Source organism: Salmo salar, chromosome ssa01 (genome assembly GCF_905237065.1).
Source record: "Salmo salar chromosome ssa01, Ssal_v3.1, whole genome shotgun sequence".
Lineage (NCBI taxonomy): Eukaryota > Metazoa > Chordata > Actinopteri > Salmoniformes > Salmonidae > Salmo > Salmo salar.
Window position 1 is genome coordinate 44,642,344 of NC_059442.1, and position 16,630 is coordinate 44,658,973.

The 16,630-nt window shown below is 44.1% G+C and overlaps 1 protein-coding gene across 1 annotated transcript in view; it reads left to right on the forward strand.

Annotated features, from left to right (window-relative positions):
• Window positions 1-16,630, forward strand: part of LOC106603236 (afadin) — a 62,955-nt gene that overhangs the window by 19,353 nt on the left and 26,972 nt on the right. Inside the window, exons 2-11 of the mRNA XM_014196616.2 lie at window positions 6,299-6,491; window positions 6,691-6,797; window positions 6,987-7,141; window positions 7,336-7,500; window positions 7,710-7,768; window positions 7,915-8,138; window positions 13,659-13,804; window positions 14,013-14,104; window positions 14,305-14,428; window positions 14,658-14,817. Of these exons, the coding sequence (XP_014052091.2) occupies window positions 6,299-6,491; window positions 6,691-6,797; window positions 6,987-7,141; window positions 7,336-7,500; window positions 7,710-7,768; window positions 7,915-8,138; window positions 13,659-13,804; window positions 14,013-14,104; window positions 14,305-14,428; window positions 14,658-14,817 (1,425 nt within the window). The remainder of the gene's footprint in view (window positions 1-6,298; window positions 6,492-6,690; window positions 6,798-6,986; window positions 7,142-7,335; window positions 7,501-7,709; window positions 7,769-7,914; window positions 8,139-13,658; window positions 13,805-14,012; window positions 14,105-14,304; window positions 14,429-14,657; window positions 14,818-16,630) is intronic.

Consider the following 16,630-nt stretch of genomic DNA (forward strand, 5'->3'; position numbering starts at 1 on the left):
GGTAAACAGTGTATGATCACTGGATGATTCGTTTTATGGCTAATACTGCGGGTAATGGAGTCGCTAGAGACTAGGCTTTTCAATTTGTCAGATCTAATGGTGGGAGGCTTCGGCGTCACAGACTCCGTAACGGGAGGAGTAGAGTCCAGAGAAGGCTCGGCTTCTGACTCCGACTCGCTGCTTAATGGGGAGAACCGGTTGAAAGTTTCTGTCGGCTGAATGAGCGACAACGGTTGAGCATTCCTCCAGCATTTCCCTCCAGAAGCCATGAGAAAGTTGTCCGGCTGCGGGGACCGTGCAAGGGGATTTATACTACTATCTGTACTCACTGGTGGCACAGACGCTGTTTCATCGTTTCCTACACTGAAATTACCCCTTCCTAACGATTGTGTCTGAAGCTGAGCTTGCAGCACAGCTATCCTCGCCGCAAGGCGATCGTTCTCCTGTATATTATGAGTACAGCGACTGCAATTAGAAGGCATCATGTTAATGTTACTACTTAGCTTCGGCTGGTGGAGGTCCTGACGAACCACGTCCAGGTTAAGCGTCCGGAGTGAAAAAGTTGAATGAAAAAAAGTTGAGTGAGGGAAAAACTAAAAATATAAACGTAATTACAAGTAAAAACCGAAAAGTTGTCAGGTAGCAAAGTAAGGTTAGCAACAAAACGCACAGCCGCAAGTAAACAAGTCTGCAAGTTGTAACCGGAAATCCGGTAAGTCCGGTAACTCTCCGAATGCACTGTATGTTGCATACAAAGAAGTTGTTGACTCCCAAGAGATGTGAAAGTTACAATAAAAACAATCTCCCCTTGTATCAAAGTGATTCCGAACACCTGTCACCATACTGTCACGCCTGCCCTGTGTTGCGCACTCCTGCCACCATCATTTACACACACCTGCCTTCCGTAGTCACGCGCTTCAGTGATACCTGGACACACACACAATCACCTGTTTATTACCTCCTCTATATTTGTCAATTCCCCAGCTCTGTTCCACGTTGCTGCACTGATTGTAATATGTCCGTGTTACCTGTGTGCAGATGCTGTTTCTGCCTTGTTCTATATCTGTTCCCTATTAAATGTTTGACTCCCGTACCTGCTTCTCAACTCCTGTCCGGCGTCGGTCCTTACAGAATGCAGCAGCCATCACACAATGCATTGGGGAGTACTGGCGTTCCGGTTGGTGGTGACGTCGGTCCTGGGTCGCTGCCGATGGAACCGGGGATGCCTAGCCAACTCTTTGGGCTTCCACGCCCTAGCTGGCTCGAGAGGTTTCCTTTCCTCGGTTGGCTCGGAAGGCGCCCATCCCACGTCGGGCCTCAGCCGGATCGTCAGGTCTTGTTCGCCCAGCCGGCCCATGAGTTTTCTTGTTTTGTTGGTGACGTCGGGCTTGGATTCCGCCGACGATGGAACCGGGGGTGCCTAAGCCAGCTCGTCGGGTTTCCACGTCCTAGCTGGCTCGAAAGGTTTCCTTGCCTCGGTTGGCTCGGCAGGTTCCCATCCCACGTCATGCTCCGCCGGATCATCGCGCTTCCATGCCGCAGCGCGATCGACAGGCGTTCATGGCTCAGCCGGATCGTCAGGCTCCTATGCTTCAGCCGGCTCGCCAGGCTCCCACGCCCCTGCTTGTTCGTGGGGAGTTTACCTCCAGCCGGCTTGCCCAGTGCCCATGTCTCGGCCGGCTAGCCCAGGTGGGAATGTTAGAGGGGGGGGGAATGTTACGCCTAGAGGGGGGGGAATGTTACGCCTGCTCCCGCTCTTCCCCCCCTGGTGCTCGAGGGCCCCAGGCTGCCCTGCATTGGGCAGTCCTGCCACCATCACTTACGCACACCTGCCTTCCCTAGTCACGCGCTTCAGCGATATTGGACTCACCTGGACTCACTCAATCACCTGTTTATTACCTCCCCTATATTTGTCAGTTCTACAGCTCTGTTCCCCGCTGCTGCATTGATTTTAATATGTCCGTATTACCTACATTTACATTTACATTTACGTCATTTAGCAGACGCTCTTATCCAGAGCGACTTACAAATTGGTGCATTCACCTTATGATATCCAGTGGAACAACCACTTTACAATAGTACATCTATATCTTTTTTTGGGGGGGAGGGTGGGGGGGGGGTAGAAGGATTACTTAATCCTATCCCAGGTATTCCTTAAAGAGGTGGGGTTTCAGGTGTCTCCGGAAGGTGGTGATTGACTCCGCTGTCCTGGCATCGTGAGGGAGCTTGTTCCACCATTGGGGTGCCAGAGCAGCGAACAGTTTTGACTGGGCTGAGCGGGAACTGTGCTTCCGCAGAGGTAGGGAGGCGAGCAGGCCAGAGGTGGATGAACGCAGTGCCCTTCTTTGGGTGTAGGGACTGATCAGAGCCTGAAGGTACAGAGGTGCCGTTCCCTCCGTACCTTCATTACTTAATCCTATCCCAGGTATTCCTTAAAGAGGTGGGGTTTCAGGTGTCTCCGGGAAGGTGGTGATTGACTCCGCTGTCCTGGCATCGTGAGGGAGCTTGTTCCACCATTGGGGTGCCAGAGCAGCGAACAGTTTTTACTTAATCCTATCCCAGGTATTCCTTAAAGAGGTGGGGTTTCAGGTGTCTCCGGAAGGTGGTGATTGACTCCGCTGTCCTGGCATCGTGAGGGAGCTTGTTCCACCATTGGGGTGCCAGAACAGCGAACAGTTTTGACTGGGCTGAGCGGGAACTGTGCTTCCGCAGAGGTAGGGAGGCGAGCAGGCCAGAGGTGGATGAACGCAGTGCCCTTCTTTGGGTGTAGGGACTGATCAGAGCCTGAAGGTACGGAGGTGCCGTTCCCCTCACAGCTCCATAGGCAAGCACCATGGTCTTGTAGCAGATGCGAGCTTCAACTGGAAGCCAGTGGAGTGTGCGGAGGAGCGGGGTGATGTGAGAAAACTTGGGAAGGTTGAACACCAGACGGGCTGCGGCGTTCTGGATGAGTTGTTGGGGTTTGATGGCACAGGCAGGGAGCCCCACCAACAGCGATTTGCAGTAATCCAGGCGGGAGATGACAAGTGCCTCGATTAGGAACTGCGCCGCTTCCTGTGTGAGGCAGGGTCGTACTCTGCGAATGTTGTAGAGCATGAACCTACAGGATCGGGTCACCGCCTTGATGTTAGCGGAGAACGACAGGGTGTTGTTCAGGGTCACGCCAAGGCTCTTAGCACTCTGGGAGGAGGGCACAATGGAGTTGTCAACCGTAATGGCGAGGTCATGGAACGGGCAGTCCTTCCCCGGGAGGAAGAGCAGCTCCGTCTTGCCGAGGTTCAGCTTGAGGTGGTGATCCGTCATCCACACTGATATGTCTGCCAGACATGCAGAGATGCGATTCGCCACCTGGTTATCAGAAGGGGGAAAGGAGAAGATTAATTGTGTGTCGTCTGCGTAGCAATGATAGGAGAGACCATGTGAGGATATGACAGAGGTGTGCTGATGCTGTTTCTGTCTTGTTCTATGTCTGTTCCCTATTAAATGTTTGACTCCCCATACCTGCTTCTCCTGCGTCGGTTCTTACATATACATAATGTAGAGATTTAAGGGGGTATTCCCAACTGGGACTCAAACCCAGGCCCAGCAACTGTCAAGCCAACACCTTAACCCTTACCCCAAGATGTCCAAGCCTCTTGATGAGGTTGCTAGGTATTGGGTTTAGGTCACTACATTACCCCCTTCCTTAAGAGTGAGTCCCCACGCCTTTCTATACCAAGTACTTAATGGACACACGCCTCCCCGATGGCCACCCTTGCTCCATCCAGCAACTGTCAAGCCAACACTTTAACCGGTGTAGGACATCATTGTAAATAAGAATTTGTTCTTAACTGACTTGCCTAAAAAAACTTTTACCGTTACGCCAAGAGATCTCAACCTTTTGACAAGGTCGCTAGGTGTTGGGTTAAAGTACTGTTTGTACTGCAAGTCTCCTGGAAATACATGAAGACTGATCATGAGGATGTGTAAGACTTCACTGTATGCCTGAGATTGCCAGCTGTCATAAGGAGCCATGTAAGGAAGAGATTCAGTTTTTACCACAATCAAGGAGTTTAACCTGTTATGGCTAGGGGGCAGTATTTTCACGGCCGGATAAAAAACGTACCCGATTTAATCTGATTATTACTCCTGCCCAGAAACTAGAATATGCATATAATTATTAGCTTTGGATTGAAAACACTCCAAAGTTTCTAAAACTGTTTGAATGGTGTCTGTGAGTATAACAGAACTCATTTGGCAGGCCAAAACCTGAGAAGATTCCTTACAGGAAGTGCCCTGTCTGACCATTTCTTGCCCTTCTTGATTATCTCTATCCAATACAGGGGATCTCTGCTGTTACGTGACACTTCCTACGGCTCCCATGGGCTCTCAGAAGGTGGCAAACAGCTGAATCGTGGCTTTGCAGGCTCTGGCTGAAAAAAAGTAGCGCGTTTGGATAGTGGCCGGTCACAGTACTATGAAACTCAGGCTCGTGCACGAGGGGATCCCATGCTTTTATTTTCTCTCTCTTTGTACGTATACACGCTTTCCCGGTCGGAATATTATCACTTTTTTATGAGAAAAATGGCATAAAAATTGATTTTAAACAGCGGTTGACATGCTTCGAAGTACGGTAATGGAATATTTAGATTTTTTTTTGTCACGAAATGCGTCATGCTCGTGACCCTTATTTACACTTCGGATAGTGTCTTGAACGCACGAACAAAACGCCGCTATTTGGATATAACAATGGATTATTTTGAACCAAACCAACATTTGTTATTGAAGTAGCAGTCCTGGGAGTGCATTCTGACGAAGAACACCAAATCGGAGTTTGGTCAGGGCTAAACTTGGTGGGTGTCTAAATAGCTAGCCGTGATGGCTGGGCTATCTACTCAGAATATTGCAAAATGTGCTTTCACCGAAAAGCTATTTTAAAATCGGACACCTCGATTGCACAAAGGAGTTCTGTATCTATAATTCTTAAAATAATTGTTATGTTTTTTGTGAACGTTTATCGTGAGTAATTTAGTAAATTCACCGGAGGTTTGCGGGGGGTATGCTAGTTCTGAACGTCACATGCTAATGTAAAAAGCTGTTTTTTGATATAAATAAGAACTTGATTGAACAAAACATGCATGTATTGTATAACATAATGTCCTAGGTGTGTCATCTGACGAAGATCATCAAAGGTTAGTGCTGCATTTAGCTGTGGTTTTGTTTTTTGTGACATTATATGCTAGCTTGAAAAATGGGTGTCTGATTATTTCTGGCTGGGTACTCTGCTGACATAATCTAATGTTTTGCTTTCGCTGTAAAGCCTTTTTGAAATCGGACAGTGTGGTTAGATAAAGGAGAGTCTTGTCTTTAAAATGCTGTAAAATAGTCATATGTTTGAAAAATTGAAGTTTTTGTATTTTTGAGGAATTTGTCATTCGCGCCACGCCTATCATTGGATATTGGAGCAGGTGTTCCGCTAGCGGAACATCTAGATGTAAGAGTTAACCATACAAGAACCACGTTCATCTGTAAATAGAAAAGGGTACAGTAGACTGGTATGCGTTTTGTTACGCTCAGAGTAAATCATGGGGCATTGAGTTCGACTGTCATAAAAGGTGTGAAAAGTTTGTAAATAGTCTAGTCGTGTATTGTTGTGTATAAGCACCTACAGTTGTGCTGTTGAGAAGACAAGCACTGCCAACTACACACTGAATAGGCTCAAAGAGTGTACTAACAGCCCCTGTCCCCCATGACAAAGAACTGACTGCAATGGTGTGAAAAGTATGAGGAGCACTTGGCTTGTGGATTGGTGATGTTGTTTTCTCAAGAGGGGGTTTTGCTTTCATAAATACCTTTGGCTGTCCTGGCTTTTTTGCATCCCACATTCTCATTATGCTCCAGGATAGCATGATGTGTCTGCAGCAGGATTAGTCTTTAGGACACACACTAGACAGTGATTAGCTAACATTTTACTACTTTGTCCCAAACAAGGTACTATATCCACCCATCCCCCTCATGTCAATAGATCATGCATACTAACAACCTTCACACACAATACCCACCACCAACAGACACCAATTAGTCACCCACATTACTAATACCTCTGCTTTTCTCCAATTTACACTTCAAGTTACAAATCTCATCGCCAGATAGCAGCTGGCTAATTACATTGATTTGCTTTGGAATTTCTAGCCAGCGAATTATGAAAGCTAGCTATGTAGATTTTGGTTTAGATAAACAAATGAAGATTGCTAGCTAGTTAGCTAAGTTAGCTACGTTACCTCTGCTCGACTTTGTTCATCCACTCTTTCCCCTCTAGAACTTAGAGTTCCATGGAGTGATGCGGTTCCTCTTTGAGGACCATGTTGCAGGAAATGTTGCCACCAAGTGCCTGCGTATCAACAGCACCACCACCACTGGAGAGGTTATTGAAACACTGTCAGAGAAGTTCAGACCGGACATGAAGATGTTGAATACTCCCTATTTCCTGTTTGAGGTCCATGCTAACAAGGGTAAGATGGATGAATGGATGGACAGACAGACACAGACAGACAGACGGATGGATGGATGGATGGATGGATACATGAATTAAAGAGTTCACTTGGGGGCAGGGCATTTGTGAACAATTCTATATTTTGAATAGATTGAGTGTATTTTCTGGTAAATTTGTTCATGTTACTCTCCCACTCTCCGCCCTGTTAACCATGGCAGAAGAACGGCAGCTGGACCTGAGTGAAAAGCCTCTGGTTGTGCAGCTGAACTGGAACACAGACAACAGGGAGGGCCGCTTCGTACTCAAGAAGGATAAGGACATTATTGTACATGGGACTGACTGCTTACTGCATTTATAATTGAGCAGAATTTGCTCAGTTAGAAATTACTTTTCATGCCCGACCTAGCTTGAATGTCAAGGCAAGGAAAGCAATTTAGCTGGCAAGAGTTTATGCTTTGATTTCCACTGTAGTGTTGTGTCTCTCTGTGTGATTATGTGGCCTTTATCCATACAGGACAACAGCCCAGAGAAAAAGAAGGGAGGCATGATCCAGAACTTCAAGAGGACACTGTCGAGGAAAGAGAAGAAGAAGGAGAAGAAGAAGACGGGAGAGGATGCTGTTAACCACTCGGCAAAGCCTAATGGGTCCACTATGAGGAAAGAGAATGGGTAGGTCTTCCCTTAACACCAATTAATTCATTAGCAAACAGAGAAGCATGACAATAAAAACTGCTTTTTCTTACTCCAAGCACCCCCACTCTGCTTCACAAAAGTTCATGTTCAGTGTTAAGTCTGTCTCCTGTAAAAGTTCCCTGCCTGTAGCTGATTCTCAAGTTATAGGTATAGTCTTCTCTCCACTGCAGGCAGATATCAGCTTCTGTACCCGTGGAGAAGTCCTCGACCAACAAGGATATTGTTTCTAACGCTGACACAATGGAATGCAAGAGAAGTTCCACGTGGGGAGGCGTTATAAAGCCTATGGTCCGGAAGCATAACCAGCAACAAGACTATGGAACAAGGAATGAAAGGTAAACATGACCCCAAGTAATGTAAACATTTACATTTATTGACATGAACTTGTCTTCTGTGTGTGACAAAAATTCTCACGTTTCTGGCATCTCTTGAAGCTTAATAAAATGGCTACTGTGGCTGTTGTTTTTTCATGATTCCGGTTTTGAGATATTGTTGAAGTGACTATAGGCTGGACAACTGACATTTTTACATCTTGTCTTAACAGAGATCAGGACAACATGGACCAACTTGCACTTCCTGTTGGTATTCAATTCAGGGAAAATTGTAAGTAATTCAATTTGACCAATGTAGTAGCACATTGTAATAGCACATAGTAATATCATAGCAATAACACAATCAGTTTGTTGTCAGTCTCATTATTATCCTCTATTAATCTGCTGTCCTCTACTGGTGTCCCTCTGTCATAACAGCTGAGGACCCCTTCCTCTCTGCAGTCATCAACTACACCAACAGTTCCACTGTTCACTTCAAGCTCTCCCCTGCCTACGTCCTGTACATGGCCGGACGCTTCGCCCTTCACCGCCGGTCCAGTCACAGTCAGGAGACACCACAGAGTCATCGCCCCTCAGAGCACGCACACAGAGTCACCACTACTGTCAACAAGATGGTAGCCATGACTGAGGTGGTCATCCAGGCAAGTGAGACCATGCATGCACCATCACACGTTTGATTCTGTGAATTATACAGCACAACTGGAAAGAGCATGCCTCTACTGCTTCATGGGTTAATTATGGTTTTGGTAACAATTTAGCCTGAAGGTATACTTAAGCAATAAGGTCTGAGTGGGTGTGGTATATGCCAATATACTGTACCATGGCTATGGGCTGTTTTTATGCACAACGAAACGTGGAGTGCCTGGACACAGCCCTTAGCCTTGGTATATTTGCCATGTATCACAAACCCCATACACAGTCAAATAGTATCTCACAAGCTACAATAATGAACTAAATGGGTTCACAAGCATAAGTCATCACCTCCCAGTCTTAACAACAACATGACAAATAAAACGCTTCTAGAATTGTTGTTTCTACCAGTGATCCTAGCAAGCATTTGTTCATAAGATGCTACTTCTAAAATTGATTCTATCCATTGTTTCAGAGTAGGAGTGGCATGACCCTTCCAAATTCTAAGGATTACTCTAGCTGCTGTAACCATACCAACAGTGATCAGTGCAAATTCCTCATTTGTTACATTAGGTAACTCTGTTCTATTGCCCAAGAGACATATTTTCGGTGAAACTGGAATTGTTAACCCCAACCATTCCTCCAGATATTTCCAGTGGTATAAAGTACATACATTTTGCCTGACACCCAAAAGTACTCATTACATTTTGAATTCTTAGCAGTACAGGAAAACGGTCAAATTCACACACTTATCAAGGGAACATCCCTGGTCATCCCTACTGCCTCTGATCTGGTGGACTCACTAAACACAATGCTTCGTTTGTAAATTATGTCTGGGTGTTGGAGTGTACCCCGGGCTATCCATAGGTTTTAAAACAAGAAAATTATGCCATCTGGCTTGCTTGATATACGGAAGTTGAAATGATTTTTGATATTGATATTTTAGCAATTACATTTACTTTTGATACTTAAATATATTTCAAACAAAATACTAATAGACTTTTATTCAAGTAGTATTTTACTAGGTGACTTTCACTTTTACTTGAGTCATTTTCTACTAAGGTATCTTTACTTTTACTTAAGTATGACAATTGGGTACTTTTTCCACCACTGGATATTTCAAAACATCCTTCCAGAAAGGTAGCACTAATGTACACTCCCTTATGGACTACCGAAGTGGCGCAGCGGTCTAATGCACTGCATTTCAGTGCAAGAGGTGTCCCTGGTTTGAATCCAGGCTGCATCACATCCTGCCGTGATTGGGAGTCCCATAGGGCGGTGCACAGTTGTCCGGGTTTGGCTGTGGTAGGCTGTCATTGTGAATAAGAATTTGTTCTTAACTGACTTGCCTAGTTAAATAAAGGTAAAATAAAAATTGTGTGTAAGAATTTCACAGTGTCTTTTTGGTATTTCCAACACAGAGAATTGTTGGTCAGCCCCATCTTATGAAGCCTAGTTGGGGTCTGATAAAATCTATGTAGTATCTTAAACTGACTAAGTATCCCCCTGGCTTCCCTTATGTTCCTCCTTGGCTGGACAAGATCTTCAACCAGGTATCATCCTCAATTTCACACTTAAGGTCAATTTGACATATTGTTCTGAGGTTTTTACAGTCTTTACCCTGCAGATGACTAAATATTGAGTAAAAAATGGCTGCTTTATGTTTGGGTAATTCCAGTTACTCAGCTATTGGGTTCTTTCCTGGATTTAGTTGATAGCTGGTTGTGGACCACAACCATTTTAATCACGTTGATCTTTCCACATAAAGAAAGTTTGATCTTTTCCCATTTTTCTAAATTTGTCTTCATCTTGACTACTAGTGGCTCAAAATGTAGTCTTAATACCCAAATCTTTCATCCCAGTAGGAACCCATTTGATATTACATGTGGTAACGGTTCCAGAGTAACATATGGCATTAATTGACATTGCTTCCAATTTATTCCAATTTATTTTGTAGCCTGACAACTAGAATATTATTCAATACAAGTAAGTAATCGTGGTACAGACTGAAGAGGATCAGAGACCAGCAGTATAATATTGTTTGCATACATAAGCAGCTTGTGTTCTTTTCCCCCTCCATGTACGCCCCTAATTTCTGATTCTGTTCTCATCATTGTTGCAAGAGGCTCTAAAACTATGGTAAATGGGAGAGGGGAGAGCGAGCAACCCTGCCTTCTTCCTCTAGAAAGACAAAAAAAAGCAGACATTCTATTCGTAAGTACTGTTGCTTTATAATTCGAATCGAGGACCCCTATCCATTTACAAAATTCAGCCTACTCTACCCTATCAAATGCCTTCTCAGAATCTAAGGAGACAGCAGTAGTAGGAACTATATTTGAGTGGTTTAACCACATGAGATACTGTGGAAATCTTTTCAGTTGAGCCTATGTTGATCTCAAAAAAGGATCTAAGATCATCTGCTAGTGATTGGCTAAATAGCTCATATTGTAATAGCATTGTGTTTAGTCTAAATCTACCCTTTATATAAACATGTTTAAAAAAAATGTTATTTCACCTTTATTTAACCTGTTAGGGACAGACGTTCGGCTAGCGGAACGCCTCACCATATCCAATGGTAGAGCGTGGCGCGAAATGCAAATACCTCAAGAATGCTATAACTTCAATTTCTCAAACATAGGACTATTTTACACCATTTTAAAGACAAGACTCTCGTTAATCTAACCACATTGTCCGATTTCAAAAAGGCTTTACAGCGAAAGCAAAACATTAGATTATGTCAGGAGAGTACCCTGCCAAAAATAATCACACAGCCATTTTCAAAGCAAGCATATATGTCACAAAAACCAAAACCACAGCTAAATGCAGCACTAACCTTTGATGATCTTCATCAGATGACACTCCTAGGACATTATGTTATACAATACATGCATGTTTTGTTCAATCAAGTTCATATTTATATCAAAAACCAGCTTTTTACATTAGCATGTGACGTTCAGAACTAGTATACCCACCGCAAACTTCCGGTGAATTTACTAAATTACTCATGATAAACGTTGACAAAAAACATAACAATTATTTTAAGAATTATAGATACAGAACTCCTTTATGCAATCGCGGTGTCAGATTTTAAAATAGCTTTTCGGCGAAAGCACATTTTGCAATATTCTGAGTACATAGCCCGGCCATCATGGCTAGCTAATTTGACACCCACCAAGTTTGGCCCTCACCAAACTCAGATTTACTATAAGAAAGATTGGATTACCTTTGCTGTTCTTCGTCAGAATGCACTCCCAGGACTTCTACTTCAACAACAAATGTTGTTTTGGTTCCAAATAATCCATAGTTATATTCAAATAGCTCCGTTTTGTTCATGCGTTCAGGTCACAATCCGAAGGGTGACGCGCGAGCGCATTTCGTGACAAAAAAAAATCAAAATATTCCATTACTGTACTTAGAAGCATGTCAAACGCTGTTTAAAATCAATGTTTATGCTATTTTTCTTGTAAAATAGCCATAATATTCCAACCGGGCGACGTTGTATTCATTCAAAGGCTGAAAGAAAAAAATGGAGTAGTCTCGTGACGAGCATCTCCAGTGTCACTGTTCCCAGCCTGACCACACACAAATACTCCTGCTGTTTTTTCGCCCAGAGACTGCAGACACCCCATTCCACTTTCTGGCGCCTTCTGAGAGCCAATGGAAGCCTTAGAAAATGTCACGTTACAGCACAGATGCTGTATTTTCGATAGATATGCTACAGAAGGACGACAAATTGTCAGACAGGGCACTTCCTGTATGGAATCTTCTCAGGTTTTGGCCTGCCATATGAGTTCTGTTATACTCACAGACACCATTCAAACAGTTTTAGAAACTTTAGAGTGTTTTCTATCCAAATCTACTAATTATATGCATATTCTCGTTTCTGGGCAGGAGTAGTAACCAGATTAAATTGGGTATGTTTTTTATCCGGCCGTGAAAATACTGCCCCCTATCCCAAACAGGGTTAACCAGGTAGGCAAGTTGAGAACAAGTTGGCCAAGATAAAGCAAAGCCGTTTGACACATACAACAACACAGAGTTACAGATGGAGTAAAACAAACACACAGTCAATAATACAGTCGAAAAATAAGTCTATGTAACTTTAGTATAGCATGATCTGTGAGGGCAATGGGCCCAATCTTGCAATTAATCCCATTATTAACCATGAAATTAGATATCAACAAGAAATCTATTCTGGAGTGTGCCTTATGACAGTGGGAGAAAAAAGTATATTCTCTATCATTAGGATGGACTAATCTCCATACGTCTGTAAGGCCCATATCTTCTATGATGAAACTGGCTCTCATGAGGACCACCATTGGAAACAAAGACCCAGAGTTACCTCTGCTGCAGAGGATAAGTTTATTAGAGTTACCAGCCTCAGACATTGCAGCCAAAATAAATGCTTCACAGAGTTCAAGTAACAGACACATCTCAACATGAACTGTTTTCAGAAGAGACTGCATGAATCAGGCCTTCATGGTTGAATTGGTGCAAAGAAACCACTACTAAAGGACACCAATAATAAGAAGAGACTTGCTTGGGCCAAGAAACACGAGCATTATACGTTAGACCAGTGGAAATCTGTCCTTTGGTCTGATGAATCCAAATTTGAGTTTTATGGCTCCAACCGCCGTGTCTTTGTGAGACGCAGAATAGGATGATCTCTGCATGTGTGGTTCCCACCGTGAACCACACATGCGTGAACCACACATGCGTGAACCACACATGCGTGAACCACACATGCGTGAACCACACATGAACCACACTGGTGACACTGTCTGCTATTTATTTAGAATTCATGGCACACTTAACCAGCATGGCTACCACAGCAATATGCAGCGATACTATGCATGCCAGTCTCTCTTATCTAAGAGTTGTGTCACTTCTTGTTTTTCTAAGAAACATTATTGTATTGGAAATTCCAAATTGTTTGCTAGTCAACTTACACACAGCACTGACACACACACCTACCCCACCAGATATGCCACCAGGAGTCTTTTCACAGTCCCCAGGTCCAGAACAAATTAAAGAAAACATACAGTATTATACAGAGCCATGATTGCATGGAACTCCCTTCCATCTTTTATAGGGCAAGTGAACAACAAACCTGCTTTTCAAAAAACAAATAAATCAACACCTCTCAGGACAACACCTCTCCCCATGTGACCTACTTGTTGTGTGTATGTACTGACATGTATGTGTAACTGATAGATTCACACACACACACACACTACATGTTCATTTTTTTAAATGTATGTAAATTGTAAAGTCTTTTGTCTGTAATTTTTTTTCATTATGTGTCAGACCCCAGTAAGACTAGCTGTCGCTATTGTCATCGGCTAATGGGGATCCTAATAAATAAAATAAATATACCACGGCTGTTAGCTAATCAGCATTCAGGGCTCGAACCACCCAGTTTATAATGCTTCATAACTTGTTACAAGCGTGCATGAGACTTTATAATGTCTCATAATAAGGCTTATAAAATGTCCATATTTATTCCATCTTGGTCTTTCTCTCCCTTCCAGAAGCAGAAGTCCATAGCTGGTGCTGTAGCCTTCTGGATGGCCAATGCCTCAGAGCTCCTGAACTTCCTAAAGCAGGACAGAGATCTAAGCCCCATCACACTGCAGGCTCAGGAGGACTTAGCACACCTGGTGCACAAAGCTTTCAAGTAAGACATTACATATAGCACTTCTTATCTCTTCTAATCTGGGTAATTTACTCTGACTTCAGTAAATAAGGATTGTAGCTGCTGTTCTACTGTGAAGACATTGAAATGAGCACATAAGTGATCTTCCCTCATCTGTCCTGATGTTGTACAGTATTGATAAAGTCCCCTGCCCTCTGTCTGTCTGTCTTTCTGTCTTTTGTTCCTCAAGGTGTTTGACTCGGTGTCTGCTGGATGATCTGAGCAGACACTTGCCAGGATTCCTGATTTATCCTGAGGGGAGTCAATCACCTGCAGGAATAGGTACACCATGAATGTTAACCACAACACAATCTAGTTATAACCTCTTCTTTATTTTAACCCGCAGCTTCCATATGTTAGTTTTGATCCAGTAGATATAGAACCATCATATTAGCATGAAAATCAACACCAGTATGCTTATTTTCAATGTTTATTAAAAGTTTGTTTTAAAACTTTTTGTCACTCTATCCTCCCTCCACCAGAGGGTGTACTGCAAACCTTGATGGGTGCCATGTCTCTGCTGCGTCGCTGTCGAATCAACGCTGCCCTCACCATCCAGATTTTCTCCCAACTCTTCCACTCCATCAGCGCCTGGCTCTTCAATAGGTGAGAGAGGCAGACATACAGTAGTTGAGGCTTTTAAATCAAGTTTTGAAAACCCACCCTTTTAGCCTGGCCTTTATTCACCATTATTTTACACATCTTTTGTGTTTCATGTTCTTTTATTAACCTCTTGTATTGCCTTCTCTTGTTTTAATCTCATTGTTTTTATGATTTTACTGTAAAGTGTGTCATTTTAAATGCACTTCAAATAACGTTTGATTTGATTCAACAGGCTGCTAAGCCCCAGCCCCCAGGGAGAGGCCTGCTCCCTGGGCCTTAGGTCCCACTACTGGGGGGCCACCCTCCGCCAGAGGCTTAGCCTGGTGGAGGACTGGGCAGAGAGGCAAGGTCTGGAGCTGGCCGCAGACTGCCACCTCAGCCGCATCATACAGGTGGGTGACTTTATTTTAGTTTATTTTACCAGGTTAGTCAAATGTGTCTAAATTCCTCAAGGTGGGCATTTTAAAGCTAGTTCCTACGTCACAGTAGGGCTGTTTAAAAGTCCAATGCAGCTGTTTTTATCTCAATATCAAATCATTTCTGGGTAACAATTAAGTACTGTTTGTTTTAAATTAAAATGGTCAAAAAGAAACAAAAATAGCTTCTCAGCAAAGAGCAATTTCTCAAGCAGAAATGTAACTAGGACAAAGTTATTTTACAGAAAACAGACTTTCAGCATGTTTATAGGGATGGGCACTCAACATGCTTGGCACTGACACAAATGACTGATGATTGGCTGAAAGAAGATTGTGGGAGTTGTTTTGTTAGACTTCAGTACAGCTTTTGATGTCATTAATCATAACCTATTGCTGAAAAAACGTAAGTGTTATGGATTTGCATCCTCTGCCTTATTATGGATTGTGAGTTACCTACTGTATCTAATAGAACACAGAGGGTTTTCATTAATGGAAGCCTCTCTCATGCAAATTCAGTTGAATGTGTTGTACCACAGGGCAGCTGGCTAGGGCCATTATTGTTTTCTGTTTTTACAAATGACCTTTCACTGACCTTGAATAAAGTCTGTGTGTCTTGGTACACTGACGACTCAACAGTATACACATCGGCTGCAACAGTAAAATAAAAATAAGACATTTAACATAGCGATCCAGTCAGTTTTAGAATGGGTGACTAGCATTAGGCTGGTTCTAAATATAAAAAAAACTAAAAGCATAATTTTTCAGACAAATCACTCGCTCGATGCTAAACCTTGTTTAGATCTATTATTGAATAATGTGGCTAATGAGCAAGTTGAAGGGACAAAACTGCAGGGTGTAACCCTAGATAGCGAGCTTTCATGGTCAAAACATATAGAATCAATGGTTGCTAAAATGGGAAGAGGTCTGTCCATGATAGGGTGTTGCTCTGCCTTCTTGACATCTTAGTCGACCAGACAGGTCCTACAGGCCCTAGTTTTGTTGCACCTGGACTACTGCCCAGCTGTGTGGTCATGTGCGGCAAAGAAGGACAGTTGGTCCAGAACAAAGCAGCACGTATCACACTTAGATGTACACAGAAGGAATGTGTCAGTAACATGCATTTCAGTCTCTCCTGGCTCAAAGTTGAGGAGAGGTATTGATGTGTTGAAGTTACCGAACCCCAAACCCTGATGAAGGCAGCTTGTCTGTCGAAACGTTGGTTATTAAATTATTGCATCTGAGCTTCGAGATTGTGCAGCTTTCCTTTTCTTTTTGAAGTTACCGAACTGTACGGAGGTGGCTCAGGCTCCGGCTTTAGTCCCCATTCAATTCTGCCCACCCCCCTTGAAGGCTCATGGCTGTAGACCACTGCTGAAGGCTCTGGGCTAAGATACGTCGCTGGAGACCTCGGGCTGAGGTGCGTCGCTGGAGCTGAGGTGCGTCGCTGGAGACCTCGGGCTGAGGTGCGTCGCTGGAGACCTCGGGCTGAGGTGCGTCGCTGGAGACCTCGGGTTGAGGTGCGTCGCTGGAGACCTCGGGTTGAGGTGCGTCGCTGGAGACCTCGGGCTGAGGAGCGTCGCTGGAGACCTCGGGCTGAGGAGCGTCGCTGGAGACCTCGGGCTGAGGAGCGTCGCTGGAGACCTCGGGCTGAGGAGCGTCGCTGGAGACTCAGGGCTGAGGAGCGTCGCTGGAGACTCAGGGCTGAGGGCCGTCTCTGGCGGTTCCGGACTGTGGGCCGTCTCTGGCGGTTCCGGACTGTGGGCCGTCTCTGGCGGTTCCGGACTGTGGG